The 18,123-nt window shown below is 45.3% G+C and overlaps 1 protein-coding gene across 1 annotated transcript; it reads left to right on the top strand.

The window, feature by feature from the left end:
• Positions 1-2,000: 2,000 nt before the first annotated feature.
• ZBTB22 (zinc finger and BTB domain containing 22) lies at positions 2,001-16,652 on the top strand. Its single transcript, XM_068249338.1, has 2 exons — positions 2,001-2,068; positions 14,825-16,652. The coding sequence occupies exon 2, from the start codon at positions 14,852-14,854 to the stop codon at positions 16,211-16,213; it is 1,362 nt and encodes a 453-aa protein (XP_068105439.1). The 5' UTR covers positions 2,001-2,068; positions 14,825-14,851; the 3' UTR covers positions 16,214-16,652.
• The last annotated feature ends 1,471 nt before the right edge of the window (positions 16,653-18,123 follow it).

Below are 18,123 nucleotides of genomic sequence, written 5' to 3'. Positions count from 1 at the left end.
CTGTATGTTCGGCAAAAACGGATTATGGTGAAATGAAGCCCTAAGCAAGTTCCCACTTTGGGCCAACCCTTCATGGCCATCTGGCCTTTTTTGTTGTTGTAAGATTTGGTGGGGGCTGGTGTCAGCCAAGCCCCTAGTTTCTCTCCAGGCTCTAGGCACCTGCCTAAATTGCCTTGTGGATGATCCGGCTCCATTGTTTGGAGGATCCAAGCGCAGGAGGACATAAGAAGCCTTGTGGATTATCCAGACACTTTCCTCTACTGAGTAAGGTTTGCTTTAGAGCAAACATGTCAAACTCCGGCCCGTGGGACAAATCTGGCCCTCGGAGCCATCAGATTTGGCCCTCAGGTGGTTTCCCCACTTTGCATTATGTTTGGCTCACTCTAGACCACCAGAGAAACTATATTAGAGGGTAAGTCCTAGATCACTAGGGAGGGGGACAGCACTAGATACCAGTGAACTGTATAGGAGAGGAAAGGGGGGCACTAGACACCAGAGAGCTGTATAGGGGAAGGAGGGGGCCACTAAATACCAGGAAACTGTATAGGGGAGGGAGGACCACTAAACATCAGGGTATGGTGCAGATGAGGGAGGGAGGACCACTAAATGTCAGGCAACAGTATAGGGGATGGAGGGGGACAATTAGACACCAGGGAACTTTATAAGGGAGAGAGGTGGCAAGTAGACATTGAGGTTGGCCCGTGACTTGGTCCCAGAGCTCAATTTCTGCCCACCCTGTATTTGAGTTCGACACCCCTGTTTTAGAGCATGTACTCTTTTTTTTCTCATAACTGTATATCAGTATTTGTCCATATATAAAAATAGAGTTTAGGAAAATAGTGATTTTTGTCATAGCCTTTATTATAGATTTATTATATATGTTACATATTATATATGTTAGGTAAGGTTTTGTGCCTTACCTACAAATCTGTGCACAAGACCTGCCCAACCTACATTTCTGAGCTTGACAACAGATATATACCTGCCCGTCCCCTCCGGTCCTCCAATGATCTCCGCCTGACCTCCCCACGCATTTCTCATTCCTATGCACGCTTACAAGACTTCTCAAGAGCGGCCCCCACCCTATGGAACTCTCTTCCACTCCCCCTCAGACTTGCCCCTTCCTTCAACACCTTCAAGCAAGCCCTCAAAACACATTTCTTTAAAATAGCCTACCCCACATCTACCACACTCTTAACTCTCTGTCAATCACCCTTTCCACAGTCCTACCTTATGTCCCCCCCCCACACACACACCCTTTAGATTGTAAGCCTTGGCAGGGCCTCCCCCCTCCCTTAGTATGTCCTTCTTAATTATACTACCCCAGCAATTACACCCTTCTCATGGACTAACTCGTACTTGTTTTGCCGGGTCTCTGTAAACCGCATTTTATACCGATTGTATGTATAACCTTGTGCTATGTTGTATAACCGTTTGCTACCTCTCTGTCTGTCACCCCTTGTTGCAATGTATGTATCCCTATTTATTGTCCAGCGCTGCGTAATATGTTGGTGCTTTATAAATACAATAAATAATAATAATTAATCTGACATCAGCTTCTGTATATGTATTATTATATGTATATTCAATAGATTATATAGTATAGTATATAATCTATTGAAATGAAATATGTATGAGTGTATCAGCACACATTAGTGCAGCCTATGGGCAGAGTGCAGGCAGCTCCTCCCAGACACAGCTCTGTCTGCATCCATACATCTCCAGCTATACATTGTGTGTCTGCAGCCACACAAAGCCGTCTATTTAGCCTGGCAGCTAATCAGCGCCCGCTCTTCCTTGACCGACATCCGCATCCTCCAATCACAGCCGCCTCCCGAGCCCAGCAGACGAGGACGTCTGAAAGCAGCGGGGCGTGGCCTCCGACCGGCAGCATCCAATCATCAGCGGCTGCGCCGGTGACTTCATGGTTAAGGGTAATGGTTTTGTGTCGGCAGACAGATGCTGCGTTGTTAGAATGGGAGACGCAGGGGCGCCCTTAACGGAGGGGCGGAGCCTGAGGAGGCCTGAGACACAGAGGGTGTTAAAGAGGCAGCCAGACAATCCTGGGGTGAGATAAACTGTTGTGTGATGATTTGTAATGCGGTGTGTGCAGGTGTGCTGGGGCCCCACCTCAGCCCTGTGTGCAATCCCTGCAGCTCCCAGCCTGCCATCTGTATAATAGATACAGAACAGCATCCTCTGTGTGTGTGGTGGGGGTCCCCTCCTCTGTGTCCTGCTACCCCTCACCATGTATCCCCCATACCTCTCCCCCCCCCCCCCATCATGCCTGCCTGCAATCCCTTCCCATATACCCCTCATCATGCCATCTCAACCCCTGTATCCCAACATCTCCCTCCTCTGTGTCCTGCTACCCCTCACCCTTCCCATGTATTCCCCATACCTCCCCTGTATCCTGCCATCCCTTACCATGTATCCCCCATACCTCTATCCCCCCCATCCATCTATCCCTTCCCATATACTACCCCCCCCCATCATGCCAACCCCTTTCCCATATATCCCAACACCCCCCTTCCCTCAATCATGCCACCCCAACATCTCCCTCCTCTGTGTCCTGCTACCCCTCACCCTTCCTATCTATCCCATACCTCCCCCTCCCCTGTATCCTGCCATCCCTTCCCATATACCCCCCCCCCCCATCATGCCACCCCAACCCCTGTATCCACACATCTCCCTCCTCTGTGTCCTGCTACCCCTCACTATATACCCCCCCCCATCATGCCACCCCCTTCCCATATATCCCACCCACCCCCAAATCATGCCACCCCAACATCTCCCTCCTCTGTATCCTGCCATCCCTTCCCATATATCTCCCCCCCCCCCCCCTCATGCCACCCAAACCCCTGTATCCCAACATCTCCTTCCTCTGTGTCCTGCTACCCAACACCATGTATCTCCCATACCACTCCCCCACCCTCCCCCTCCTTCCCCGTATCCTGCCACCCTTCCCATATATTTCAACACTCTTTCCATATATCCCAACATCCCCCCCCCCCTTGGATCCTGCCACACCTTCCCATATATCCTAACACCCCCCATAATGCCAACCCCCTTCCCATATATCCCAACCCCTCCCCCCCCCCCCAATCATGCCACCCCAACCCCTGTATCCCAACCCTCCTCTGTGTCCTGCTACCCCTCATCATGTATCTTCCATACCACTCCCCTCCCCCCCGTATCCTGCCACCCTTTCCATATATTTTTTCCCCCGATTTCTGTGCATTGGATGGTTTTGTTAAGGGCTTTTGTAGAGCAATTGCATTTTTCTTTGATCTGGTTTTGTGAGGGTTTTTTTGCGTTTTCCTATACCTTCCATTGAGGTGGAATTGCCTCAAAAAAAGTTCATGCACGGCTTTGCTGAGCGGATCGGAAACGAACCGCACAGATGCAGTGGTGTTCCTACTGTAGGGCGTAGGGGGGGCGTGGCGCACCGGGTGACAAACAGCCAGGGGGGTGTCGCCACGACCCCCCACAGCAGCAGAGCAGGAGGGGGAAGCAGCGCTAGAAGGAGGAGCAGTGGGGGCAGCGGTGGGGAGGGGGGAAATATCCCCCCCCCCTCACCTGGGACCCCTCCTTCTGCCTCTCTCCCCCTCCATAGATTAGCGGTGGCAAGTGCGGGCTCGGCGGCGGGGAGACAAGCGGAGAATTACCCACCACTTCCGCGATCAAAGCGCTGGCAGCGTCATGTCGTCACAGATCTCCGCCTTCAAAGCCGCCCACTGTGCTTCCTGATTAGCGGAAGCACAGTGGGCGGCATTGAAGGCGGAGATCTGTGACGACATGACGCTGCCAGCGCTTGGAACGTGGAAGTGGTGAGTAATTCTGTGCATGTCTCCCCGCCGCCGAGCCCGCACTTGCCACCGCTAATCTATGGAGGGGGAGAGAGGCAGAGAAGGGGTCCCCGGTGAGGGGGGGGGGATATTTCCCCCCTCCCCACCGCTGCCCCCACTGCCCCTCCTTCTAGCGCTGCTTCCCCCCCTCCTGGGGCATCTATACTGGGGGCAACTGTACTAGCTATACTGGGGGCAATTAAACTAGCTATACTGGGGGCAACTATACTAGGGGGAAACTATACTAGCTATACTGGGGGCAGCTATACCAGCTATACTGGGGGCAGCTATACTAGCTATACTGGGGGCAGCTATACTAGCTATACGGGGGGCAGCTATACTAGCTATACTGGGGGCAACTAAACTAGCTATACTGGGGGGAAGCTATACTGGGGGCAACTATACCAGCTATACTGGGGCAACTATACTAGCTATACTGGAGGCAACTATACTAGCTATACTGGGGGCAACTATACTAGCTATACTGGGGGCAGCTATACTGGGGGCAGCTATACTGGGGGCAACTAAACTAGCTATACTGGGGGGCAGCTATACCAGCTATACTGGGGGCAACTATACCAGCTATACTGGGGGCAACTATACCAGCTATACTGGGGGCAACTATACCAGCTATACTGGGGGCAACTTTACCAGCTATACTGGGGGCAACTATGCTAGCTATACTGGGGCAACTGTACTTGCTATACTGGGGCAACTATACTTGCTATACTGGGGCAACTATACTAGCTATACTGGGGGCAACTAAACTAGCTATACTGGGGGCAACTATACTAACTTCATTGGGAAACTACTAGCTATACTGGGGCAACTATACTAGCTAATACTTTAAATTACAGTTAGCTCCGCCCTCATCCGGTCATGACCACGCCCATTTTTGCAGCGAAGCACGCCGCAGGTTGTGGCCACGCCCATTTTTAAGGGGGGGGGGGTGTCTCTTAATACCCAGCACCGGGTGCCAAATGCCCTAGGTACGCCACTGCACAGATGTGAACTTTCTCTTTGATAGAGAATCATTGCACAAACGCTTTCAGGGTGATTTTGAAAATCGCCAGCGCTTTAAAAAAATCTCAAAAATGCCCCTGGTGTGAACGATCCCTTATTCAGTTCAGTTTTTCTCTTAAGTTTTCTGTTAGATCATTTGTTTCCAATAACTTTTCAGCTTTACTGTCACAATTATTCTGAGTATTTTCTTCCTTGCTGGTGGCTTAAAGCGGAATATAACCCTGCATTTTAACTTTGCTCTAAAACATTATTTACAGCATATTATATGCAACCAGCATTTTTTTTTTACTAGACCAGCATTGGAATGGTTACACACAGAGCTTTAAAGTTCGAGGAAAGAACTGCTGAAGTTTAGATAGATACATTTCAGTAAACAAAATGTAGCAAGTGAGGAATGTTACACACTCTTTGGCTGTCCTCCAGCTCCTGCACAGTCAGAGAGTGAGTCACATTCCACAGTTGTTACATTTTGTTTTGCTTAAATGTATCTATGTAAGCTTCGGATGCTGCAGCAGTTCTCTCCAGGAACTTTAAAGAGAATCTGTACTCTAAAATTTTTACAGCAAAAAGCATACCATTCTATTCATTATGTTCTCCTGGCCCCCTCTGTGCTGTTTCTGCAATCCTGGCTTGTAATTGCCAGTTTTAAGCAGTGTTTACAAACAAACTAACCAGCTTGTGATAGGCTCACATAAGCAGAGTGTGTGAGTCATACAGAGCCTGCAGGGGGCCTGGAGGGGGTGTGTATAGCTTCTGCCAATCACAAGCAGCCCTGCACATTCCACACATTCCAGCTTAATGGTGGATACACACCATGCGTTTCCGCGTTCGATGCGTCCGTCGATACGCATTGATTCGATTATTTCCGACATGTCCGATTCAAGCTTCGATGGATCGTTAGGTCAATTTGCCATACTTTACATGGCAATCGACCTAAAAATCATCGAAATTCGTTTGGAAATGCTCTGAAATAATCGAATCCACGCGTATCGACGGACGCATTAGACGCGGAAACGCATGGTGTGTATCCAGCATTAGCCCGACTGTGCCGACAGAAGAAAACAGATTAGATCATATAACAGAGATAACACAGCCACTGTGCAATTAGGAAAGGCTGCAGTAAGCCAGAGCACATTAGAATAGGCAAAGGAACTTATAGGATAGAAGAACTAAGGATGGCCACTAATGATCCAATCTTTTTCATCCAATCTTACCATTTCTATGTAATATAAGGTAACTGCCTGAAGTATCCATTCAGTATATTCACTCAATTTACCCTTATACTACATAGATTTGGTAAGATTGGATGAAAAAGATTGGATCATTAGTGGCTACTATTAGACTGAAAATTTTGTTACAGAGGCCTCAATTCACTAAGCTTATCTCCTGTCCTTAATAACTCTTCTAGAGTTGTTACCATGGTGATAAGGCATGTAGTATTCAGGAAACATTTTACCTCAGACAAACATAATGGCCTCAATTCACTAAGCTTATCTCCTGTCTTTAATAACTCTTCTAGAGTTGTTACCATGGTGATAAGGCATGTAGTATTCAGGAAACATTTTACCTCAGGCAAACCTAATGTTAACTCTTCTGTCTTTAAGTTGACGCTTCAATCCTTAAAATAACTCCAGAGTTAAAGACAGGCTGTTTATTAACTGCATGTGAAAATAACTACAGAGGAGGTAAATTAAATACAGAAGAGGTAATGTAAGGAATGAAGAGATAAGATAACTCTCTCACTGTGTGGAGGTAAGTTTTCTCTTGCCTTATTATCTCCAGCATGATCTTAGTGAATCGAGGCCAATATGTTTCCTGAATACTACATGCCTTATCACCATGGTAACAACTCTAGAAGAGTTATTAAAGACAGGAGATAAGCTTAGTGAATTGAGGCCATTGTCTCTTTAAAGCTGTGTGTGTAACCCTTCCAATGCTGGTCTAGTAAAAAAAAAAATGCTGGTTGCATATAATATGCTGTAAATAATGTTTTAGAGCAAAGTTGAAATGCAGGGTTATATTCCGCTTTAAAATGCAATAGGAGAGAAATCGGAATCGCAGGACATGCAGCATTTTGGGAGTGTTTCCATTCTAATGAATTGTATAAGAGCAGAGAAATCGCTCCCAAAATCTCTATCACAAATCGTTAGCGCTTTGCGCTTTTTAGTGGGTTCCAGGCCTTAGTTATGTGAGACACATGCTGGGGTTTTGCTGACATTTTAAAACACAAGTAAAACTAGTCAGGCATTTGTAACAATTTTACATACTCTAAGGGCCTGTACACACTGCTGCGCTTGCACTTTTAAAATCGCATGCGTTTTTTAATCGCAAGGTCTTTTGAAAAATCATGAAAATCGTGAAGACCTGTAGACACTGGTGCAATGCGTTTTTTCTATTCTCATGTAGACATTTGTGATTTTAAATTTGTATGCAATTTTAAAAATGCAGCGCAAGCGCAGCAGTGTGTACAGGCCCTTAAAGAGACTGAAGCGAGAATAATTCTTGCTTCAGAGCTCATAGTTAGCCCCTGCTAAAACGCCGCTATCCCGCGGCTAAACGGGGGTCCCTTCACCCCCAAACCCCCCCCCCCATCCCGCAAAATCAACGACCAAATTGGTCGTAGATTTTGCTGCTCCTAGAGGCAGGGCTAACGGCTGCAGCCCTGCCTTACAGCGCGTCTATCAGCGGCACATCGCCGCCTCTCCCCCGCCCCTCTCAGCGAAGGAAGACTGAGAGGGGCGGGGGAGAGGCGGAGATACGCGCTGACAGACGCGCGTGGGGCAGGGCTGCGGCAGTTAGCCCTGTCTCAATCCGGAAGAGATCCCCGGCTGCTCGGAGGGGATTTGTGAGGTAAGGGACCCCCGTTTAGCGGCGCGATAGCGGCGGTTTAGCAGGGGCACACGTGCCCCTGCTAACTATGAGCTCTGAAGTGAGATTTATTCTCGCTTCAGAGTCTCTTTAAAGGTGGCCACACACACATCATACAATAAAAGAATCCAATTTTTAGCAATTCAATAAAAATGATCAGTTGTACAGAAAAATTGAAAGTTTTTTTTCTCATTCCTTCAAGAAATCTGATCAAATTTCCTGGTTTTATTCGATAAAAGAAGATCGGGAGTGGTGGATTTTTCTGATCAATTTATATGGAAAGTGAATGTGTGTGGTAGATCGTCAATTACTTGATGTACAGACCCAAACAATTTTTTTCTGAATTTTCAATTATTTTTTCATAATTATGGAAAAAAAGTGAACACACGTGTGTGTGGTCAGGGCCGGCCCTAGACTTTTTGCCGCCTGAGGCAAATTTTGATAAAATGGATTGCAATACTTACATTGAAAGGATATTTAAAAAAAAAATGTATGGTGTGTGGCCACCTTTAAGGTGCATACACACATCAGATCATAGTCTTTGGAAAACGAAAGATCACAGACCAATCTTACCACCATTCATGTAGTATGAGAGCCATACTCTACACAGTCTTTTCTATGGAGCTGAACTCCACATCAGACAGAAATCTTTGCAAGATGCTGCACACACAGATTCTGTACAGACACAAAAGATCAGTATCTGCAAAAGATCTGTTCCTGCCAAAGATCCGTTCCTGCAAATTGCAATAATAGTCTATGAGATCTGCAGATCATCATACATACATGATTTAACTGACATTCGTCTGCAGATCAGATCCACTAGGATGGATTTTCAGATTTGCAGATGATTGTCTGATCTGCAGATGAATGTCAGTTAAACAAGGTGTGTATGATGATCTGCAGATCTCATAGACTATCATTTCAATTTGCAGGAACGGATCTTTGGCAGGAACAGATCTTTTGCAGATACTGATCTTTTGTGTCTGTACAGCATCTGTGTGTGCAGCATCTTGCAAAGATTTTATCCGATGGGGAGTTCAGCTCCATAGAAAAGACTGAGAAGGTATGGCTCTCATACTACATGGAAGGGGGTAAAATTGGTCTGTGATCTTTCATTTTCAAAAGACTATGGCCTGATATGTGTATGTGGCCAAAGACTATGGTCTGATGTGTGTATGAGCCTTTAGTCAGGATGTTGGACAGAATGATATTGAGTGAAGGTGCATACACACATCAGACCATAGTCTTTGAAAAATGAAAGATCACAGACCAATTTTACCCCCTTCCATGTAGTATGAGAGCCACACCTACACAGTCTATTCTATGGAGCTGAACTCCCCATCAGATAGAAATCTTTGCAAGATGCTGCACACAAAGATGCTGTACACATTCAAAAGATCAGTATCTGCTAAAGATCTGTTCCTGCCAAAGATCCGTTCCTGCAAAATGCATTCATAGTCTATGATATCTGCAGATCATCATACACACCTTGTTTAACAGACATTCATCTGCAGATCAGACAATCGTCTGCAGATCTGAAGATCAATCCTGGTGGATCTGATCTGCAGATGAATGTTTGTTAAACAAGGTGTGTATGATGATCTGCAGATCTCATAGACTATGAATGCAATTTGCAGGAACGGATCTTTTGCAGATACTGATCTTTTGTGTCTGTACAGCATCTGTGTGTGCAGCATCTTGCCAAGATTTTTTTCTGATGTGGAGTTCAGCTCCATAGAATAGACTGTGTAGGTGTGGCTCTCATACTACATGGAAGGGGGTAAAATTGGTCTGTAATCTTTCATTTTCCAAAGACTATAGTCTGATGTGTGTATGAGCCTTTAGACCCACTAAAGACGTGCACTATTGGTCACCTGAAATGATTGACAATCTAGATGTGAGGTACCACCTAGAGATGGCTGGAGCTTCCTGTGCACCATGTGGGCTCAGTATCTAGACCAGGCATGGGCAAACTTGGCCCTCCAGCTGTTGAGGAACTACAAGTCCCACAATGCATTGCAGGAGTCTGACAGCCACAGTCATGACTCATAAAGGCAAATGCATTGTGGGATTTGTAGTTCCTTAACAGCTGGAGGGCCAAGTTTGCCCATGCCTGCTCTAGACAGTTCTTCTGGCATAAAGTCAAGTTCCATTTCATAGACCAAGGGCCAGTGCACACCAAAAAGCGCCTGCGTAGAAGCAGACGCTCAGTGCTTTTTGACGTGATTTTTGTAGGCGATTCTAGGCATGCACCGAGCGATTTTCTAATCATGCCTAGCGATTTTTGGAGCGTTTTTTATTTTTTATTACAGTAGAGCTGTAGCTGAATAGCTTCTGTAGCAAAAACGCTTGGAGAATCACTCTGATCTAGCACTTTTCAGAGTTATTTCCCACTTTCCTATACATTTGGGCAGAATCGCCTCAGAAATCAGCAGAAATGCTGCAGGACCCACGTTTGCGTTCGGGATAAAGCACATCGCTCGGGTGTGATCCATCCCATTCAAATACATTAGCCAAGCGCTTTTCAAAGCACTGGTATTTTTAAAAACGCTCAGAAGCGCTCTTGGTGTGCACCAGCCCTCAGATAGACTGTAGATTATATGATCTGAAGGGACTGCTAATGTTTTAATTACTTCTGCATTTAATGCTGGGTACACAGGATTTTCTGCTCGATCCACGGAATCAATCGGGATCGATTCGATTATTTCCGACATGTTAGATTCGGTTTCACTCGAGACAGCCATCGATTTTGCGTACTTATCATGCAAAATCGACGGCTGTATCGAATGAAACCGAATCGAACATGCTGGAAATAATCGATCAATCCCGATTGATCCCGTGGATCGAGCAGGAAATCGCAACGTGTGTACCCAGCATAAGACAAGCGGTCCACAGCATACTAGCATACTAGGTAATGCAGAAAACCTAGGGGTTGATTCACTATAACAAATAGCGAGCATTACCTCTTGTAATGCTCGCTATCTCCTTTTGCTCCCCTTACTGCACGCTTAGCGTGTTTTATCAGAGTTAACATGCCTTATCAGAGTAGCATAGCTTGGCAGCCTATTTAGCCAATCAAAGTGCGGGGATAATGGCCTCAATTCACTAAGCTCATGCTGGAGATAATAAGGCAAGAGATAACTTACCTCCACACAGTGAGAGAGTTATCTTATCTCTTCATTCCTTAAGTTACCTCCTCTGTAGTTAGGTTACCTCCTCTGTAGTTAATTTACCTCCTCTGTAGTTAATTTACCTCCTCTGTAGTTATTTTCACCCGCAGTTAATAAACAGCCTGTCTTTAACTCTGGAGTTATTTTAAGTATTAAAGAGTTAACTTAAAGACAGAAGAGTTAACTTTAGGTTTGCCTGAGGTAAAATGTTTCCGGAATACGACATGCCTCATCACCATGGTGATCACTATAGAAACGTTATTAAAGACAGGAGATAAGCTTAGTGAATTGAGGCCAATGTCCTTTAACCACTTCAGTCTACAGTGTTGTTTCACCTTATGCATCCGAGCAACTTTCACCTCCCATTCATTCGCCAATAACTTTATCACTACTTATCACACTGAAATGATCTATATCTTGTTTTTTCCGCCACCATTTAGGCTTTCTTTGGGTGGAACATTTTGCTAAGAATTATTTTATTTTAAATCCATTTTAACAGGAAGATTAAGAAAGAAATGGAAAAAAATCATTATTTCTCAGTTTTTGGCCATTGTAGTTTGAAATTAATACATGCTACCATAATTAAAACCCATGTATTTTATTTTCCCATTTGTCCCGATTATTACACTGTTAATATGTCCATATGTCCCTTTCACAATGTATGGCCCCGATACTTTATTTGGAAATAAAGGTGCTTTTTTTTCTATTTGCGTCCATCACTATTTGCAAGCTTATAATTTAAAAAATTATAGTAATATACTCTCTTGACATGCATATTAAACAAGTTCAGACCCTTAGGTAACTATTTAGGTTTTTTTTTTTAATTGTAATTTTTATTAAATTTTATATGGGTAATTTTTGGTGTGGGAGGTAAACAGCTAATTTTAAATGTAATAATGTGTTTATTTAATAAAAAATGTATCTGGATGTAGTTTTACTATTTGGCCACAAGATGGCCACAGTTAAAAAATATTTTTGTAGTCCTGGAAGCAAACGCTCTCGCTTCCAGGAACCATAAGGAGGACGGGAAACTTTTTTTTTTGTATCAGAAAGACCGCGGCCTCTGATAAGAAGCCGTCAGTTTTTCTGCCGGGGACTTAGATCAATGAATGGGAACAATGTTCCCATTCATTGACCCCGGGGGGTAACGGAAGGCGGCAGGACAGGCTATCAGATAGATCGAAGTGGTTAAAGCGATTGGACCCGCAGGGGCTCAGGGCAGGACGAGTAGAGCTCTCATCATTGCCAATTAGCAGGCATAAGTTTGTAGCGCTCGCTATGCTACTCTGATAAGGCATGCTAACTCTGATAAGGCACGTCAACTCTGATAAAAGTAAGTTAAGCAAAAGGATATAGTGAGCGTTACAGGAGGTATTGCTTACTATTTGTAATAGTGAATCAACCCCCATGTGTTTTCTTTACAGTGCATTTTTTATTTTGGTGCATTTTTGCATGTGTTTTGCAATTGCAGTTCACGTTTATTATTTTCCCTCTGTCATTTGAGTAAAATACAGTATCATATTTTAAAAAAAAAAGTATGAAAAAATGCATTTCTCTGCATCTCCATTGAGTTACAATGGGCTCTATTCATAAACCATTACCGCAAGTTTTCCGCTCAAAACAGCGGATTTTCTCGTCCATTTAGCAAAGTGGGCATTCATAAAAGCTGTTCCCGCATGAAAATCTACAATCCCCCAGCAGAGCGAGAAATTTCCGCCTTCTCCAGTGTTTTTCTAGATTAATCTAGAAAAAAGTAACAAAATGGCCATTCATAAAGTTTAGAGGAAGCGGTATGTGGACGGGAAATACCGCTTCCTCTGATTTTGCGGATTACATACAAGTGAATGGGACAGACCTCCCAGAGAGAGCAGTGCACGGAGGGACTCTGCCGGCTGAAGTGTTTCCGCATGCCTTCCGACAGCTTACCGCCAGCTTTCAGCGGGAGATCTCCGCTCTTGCATCGCAGCTTTCAAGATTTTTTTGAATGACCACCCAGAAGTGTAAAATACCGCTGCGGTATTTTACCTCCAGGAGTTTTCCAGCCACATCTTTTTTATGAATAGAGCCCAATATGTGTGTTTTTTTAAAATGTAGCAGCAAGCTGTGTATTTTCAAAAAGGCACACTGTACAATATATATGTTTTTACATGTGGCCCATAGACTTTCATTAGCAGCAAAAACGCATGCATTATCCGCAACGCTAGCGCTTCTGCTTAGTGTGTTCCCAGCCTGAGAGACAAGACCTTGTGTACTGTAGAGCAGACCAAAAGCCCTTTGTAAAACTGTGCTTGCTAGACTACCTGTCTAGGGTGTAGGAAGCACTATAGCATTGATTATAAGGCAGTAGAAATTACAATTAAGAATAACCCACGTGAAAATGATTGTTTACCTTATCAGGCATTACCTTAAAGTGGATCCGAGATGAACTTTTACTCATTGCATAATTGTGTTCCTTTCCTATAGTTTATAGGGCATTCCTCAAGCCAAATACTTTTTTGTTTTTGTTTTAACACTCTAATTCCCTATAAACTAAACAAGCCCCGCCCACAGGTTTTCAGAGAGCCAAGGCACTTTCAGACAGTAGCAAGGGCTCATGGGAGCTCAGTCTGGGCAGGAGGAGGGGGAGTTATTACTTGCCAGAGATTTCAGAGGCAGAAGGGAGGAGGAGGGGGGGATTAGGTTTTTTTGCTCAAGATGCAGATAAGCCTGCCTCTGTGTAATGTTTACAAGCAACATGGCTGCTGTCATTGTATCACAGGAAGAAATAATCATATTCTATTGAAGCTGTTTGCAGATAGATATGCTGTGTAAGATATAGACAAGTTACTTGTTATAGTTAGTTTTTCATCTCGGATCCGCTTTAAAACACTTGTGGCTGGATAGTGTAATGGTTAAGGGCTCTGCCTCTGACATGGGAGACCAGGGTTCGAATCTCGACTCCGCCTGTTCAGTAAGCCAGCACTAATTCAGTAGGAGACCTTCGGCAAGTCTCCCTAACACTGCTACTGCCTATAGAGCGCGCCCTAGTGGCTGCAGCTCTGGCGCTTTGAGTCCGCAAGGAGAAAAGCGCAATATAAGTGTTTGTCTTTTTTGTCTTTTTAACAGTTGTTTTGCTGACCAGTGTTGGATGGGTGTATGAGCCCTGACACTTAAAGGGACTCAGAGCTCAAAATATTAAAAATATTTATACATACCTGAGGCTTCTTCCAGCCCCATCCACTTGGATCGCTCCCACGCCGCCGTCCTCCGCTGTCCGCAGCTTCGGGAACTGGGTCCCTGCACTTCCGTCAGTCGGCTCCAGTTTACGCAGGAGAAGTGCGCCTTCTACGTAACTCTCCAGTGGCTGCTGGAGAGATACGCAAAAAGCGCACTTCTTCTGCATAGACTGGAGCCGACTGACGTGACGGGACCCGGTTCCCGAAGCTGCGGACAGCGGAGGCGTGGGAGCGACCTTAGCGGATGGGGCTGGAGGAAGCCCCAGGTATGTATAAATATCTTTTTAATATTTTGAGCTGTGGTACATTTTAAAGTGGGTCCAAACCTACAGCATACAATTTAAAGTCTTTATTCCACATTTAATTCATGAAGAAATTCACTGCTCTGCATTTGTTTAGCCAGATCAAAGTGTCTTAGCTTTAGCAGCTGTAAATAGACTGCAGACGCTCTGGCTGGCTGGTCCTCTATACAGTCAACACTGAGGCTTAACCCTTTGAGCGCCCCCTAGAAAGTGAAACTAAGTTAAAATGTAGGTTTGTTTTTTTTTAAGATTTTTATAAGTTGTAATGAAGAATTTCTTTCCATAAAGGTTATCGTGGCTGATCTGTTAGAGCAGAGAGGAAATTCTGAGTATAGTTCCACTTTAAAATGTATCTGTGATTTTATACTTTGGTTTGAATAAGCCTTTTGGTTTTTCAGGTGTTCCCCCGCTCTTACTGCTCTATCATGGAGACCACTGGCCCCCTCATCCACGTGGACTTCCCAGACATAGCTAGCTCCCTCCTGGAGAGCCTCAACCAGCAGCGTATGGAAGGGAAGCTGTGTGATGTGTCCATCCATGCACAAGGCCGAGTTTTCCGTGCCCATCGGGCGGTGTTGGCTGCTTCTTCTCCATACTTTCACGACCAGGTCCTGCTCAAGGGGATGAGCTACGTGGTCCTGCCTGGTGTGGTGGACCCAGGGGCCTTTGAAGCTGTGCTTTGTGCTGCCTACACTGGTCGTCTAACGATGCTGGCTGACGAGATCGTTAACTACCTGACAGTTGGCAGCGTCCTGCAGATGTGGCACGTTGTGGACAAGTGTTCTGAGCTTCTGAAAGAAGCCCGTGCCAACAGCAGTTTCAGTAGTGTGGAAGGATCTGGAAGCAGCATTAATGTCCCCACACCACAGAAGCCTCACTCTGGTAGAGCCAGCGAAAACCAGTCTCCCAGCAGCAGCAACTACTTTAGCCCACGGGAGGCACCACAGGAACTTTGTGCAGAGCGGAGTAGGAGGAAGAGCGAAGTAGCCAGTGAGGCAGCAGAAGAAGCTAGTGTGGAAGAAGATCAAGAAGGTGGTGAGGCCTCTGTTGCAAGCTGCTCCAGTTACCGGCGGCCTAGCATTGTACCGCAAAGGCACTGGGTGTATGTGAAGAAGGAACGCCCTCACCAAGGGCTGCTATTGACCTGTGAAGGTGAGGAAGAAGAAGATGAGGATGAGCTTGAGGAAGATGAAGAGGAGGAACAGTTGAGCATTAGTGATGTCCGCACTCTCAATGCTCCCGAGGAGCAGGTGAACTTCTGTGAACCTTCAGACGGCATGCCTTATGAGGAAGGAGCAGCTGCCAGCTCAGGATACCCACAGGGTCCTCCGCTTCTGCCTCTGGACATGCAAGGAAACCAACTGCTGGTGCTACCTTCCGGTCATGGGGCAGCTGGGCAAGGAGGCTCCGGCTCAGCTCAAGGAGAGAGTGGCAAAATCTTCCTATGCCACTGTGGCAAAGCCTTTTCTCACAAGAGCATGCGGGACCGCCACGTCAATATGCACCTTAACCTGCGCCCCTTCGATTGCCCCGTCTGTGGGAAGAAGTTCAAGATGAAGCATCACCTCACGGAACACATGAAAACGCACACAGGCGTCAAACCGTACGAGTGCGAGGTGTGCGCCAAGAAGTTCATGTGGAGGGACAGTTTCATGAGGCATCGCGGGCAATGTGAGAGGAGGCACAGGGCAGAGGCGGGAGGAGGGGGAGCAGCAGTAATATCCCCACACCACAGAGGCCTCACTCTGGTAGAGCCAGTGAAAACCAGCGAGGCTCCAGCCGTGTAACGCAGGCTAGGGGCGGAGCATGGAGGCAGAGGGGTGGCGAGAGGTACAGACTGTTCCAGAAGGATACAAGATGGAGGGTTTTGGAGACTGAAGAACCTAATGCATGATAGTCTGGAGAATAGGACAGTTGAGTGTTGGAGATAGGAATGCTCCAACTCTCTGCCAAAGACCAAAATGGAGATAGTATTGCACTTATAGTTGTATTATTGCTTTAATTTTAAGCCCTCCTTCAGTTAACTGTAATGCACTGGGTCTTATTTGCTGAAATTTAATGTGCTAGCATGTTCTGCTATTAGGTGGCAGAAGATTGCAACTCTCTGGGGTTAGATTGGATCATCTCAAGGTTTCCAAAAATCACATGCATACTCCCAAAATGAGAAAAAGTATTTATTACAAACAGGGATGGTCAATGAGAGTTGTTGCAGCATTATGCAAATTTTGTATGCAAATTTAAGCAGCTTGAACATGAACCAATCAAATCCTGCTGAGGTAAAATTCGATTGGTCCATTTTCAAGCTGCACAAATTTGCATACAAAATTTGCATAAACCTGTATCAACTCAATTATTTGCATCTTATTGACCATCCCTAATTACAAACGCAACATGTCCTTCAGTTATTAACTTTATTAGCAGCTTCAATAGAGTCCTCTCGTTTGAGATAAGTGCACTTGCAGCAGAATTAGTTGTGCTATAATTGTTGTGGAATGCTTTGATCTGGCCCTGCTAACATAAAATCCAGAAACTGAAAGCAGGCCTCTCTCATTGTCTTGCACTGCCCCCTAGTGACAAGTGGCCATAAATACACATTACAGCAGTACTAATTAGAAGCTAGGAAATCTAACAAAGAAAAAATGTGCTGAAATAAATTGGCCTGGAGCACTTGCAAGCCTCTAAATAAATTGGCTGCTAAAGGGTTAAAGAAGTTTTTTTTTGTTTTGCTGCGTTTGACTTCACGTGACTTCAGTTGGTCAAACAGTAATTAAGTGGCTTTTCAACAACTCTTGTTATGGTCCAATAATGTGAACGGTTGTAAGCTTTTGCACGTAATATCCAATTATTTTTATTTATTGCAGGTCCGCAAGTCAGGTCCAGTGTATTTCACTAACATATTCCTGTTTTCTGTAGAGAAAGTCACTGATGTTTGTCAAACTGTCTTTTGTGCAGAAGTCCTTTGCCAAGAAATGGACCGCAAGTCTGGCGACCGATAGGTTGTATGGATTAGTACAGAAGTTAGATATCTGGTCTGATCATGCACTGAACATATGCCTAATCCTAATTCCTGCGTTTTATGGAGATCAGTTCCTGCATGGGAGGATAGAGTTTTTGGCTTTTTATCTCCTGCAGCCAATCGCTGTTGCATTCCCATTGCAGGAGGTCTTCTGATCTTATCACCTCTCCATCGGAAAGAACTTGCCCGCTTGTATCAACCAAGTATATGTGTCTGTTTCATAGTCTAATGTCTGTTCCAGGCAGCAAAGTTAACATTATCTGAGGGTTGGTCTACACGTTACAGAAGCCAAAGGGATGAAAAGTGTTCACCAGTCTCGGAATTCATCTTGCGATGACCATCCAACTTCCATTACACTAACAGCAATATACTGACCTCAGCCTTCGTTTGAGCCTCCACGTAATTCTGGCCCCTATAAGCCAAAGACACAAACTGCCCCACTCTTCTTTGACGTTCCTCAGAGTTCTTGGGCAGCTATAGAGAAAACTGAACAACTGCTTTTAACGCTGAGTTTCTCATCCATGATGGACATGGCTTCACCTAACCTAGGTTGTAACAGATGGGGCAGATGGATGGACCTCTCTGTCCTTGTGTGAACAAGGTACGACAGCTTCCCAGCCAAGGAGAATAATGGCAAAGCAACTCTTGTACAGTATTTTAATTTCTCGGGCAGAGTACGTA

Source organism: Hyperolius riggenbachi, chromosome 8, assembly GCF_040937935.1.
Source record: "Hyperolius riggenbachi isolate aHypRig1 chromosome 8, aHypRig1.pri, whole genome shotgun sequence".
Lineage (NCBI taxonomy): Eukaryota > Metazoa > Chordata > Amphibia > Anura > Hyperoliidae > Hyperolius > Hyperolius riggenbachi.
This window is presented reverse-complemented; position numbering and strand designations above follow the sequence as displayed.

Coding starts and splice junctions, on each gene's coding strand:
- ZBTB22 (XM_068249338.1), top strand. CDS start 14,852: ATGGAGACCACTGGCCCCCTCATCCACGTGGACTTCCCAGACATAGCT.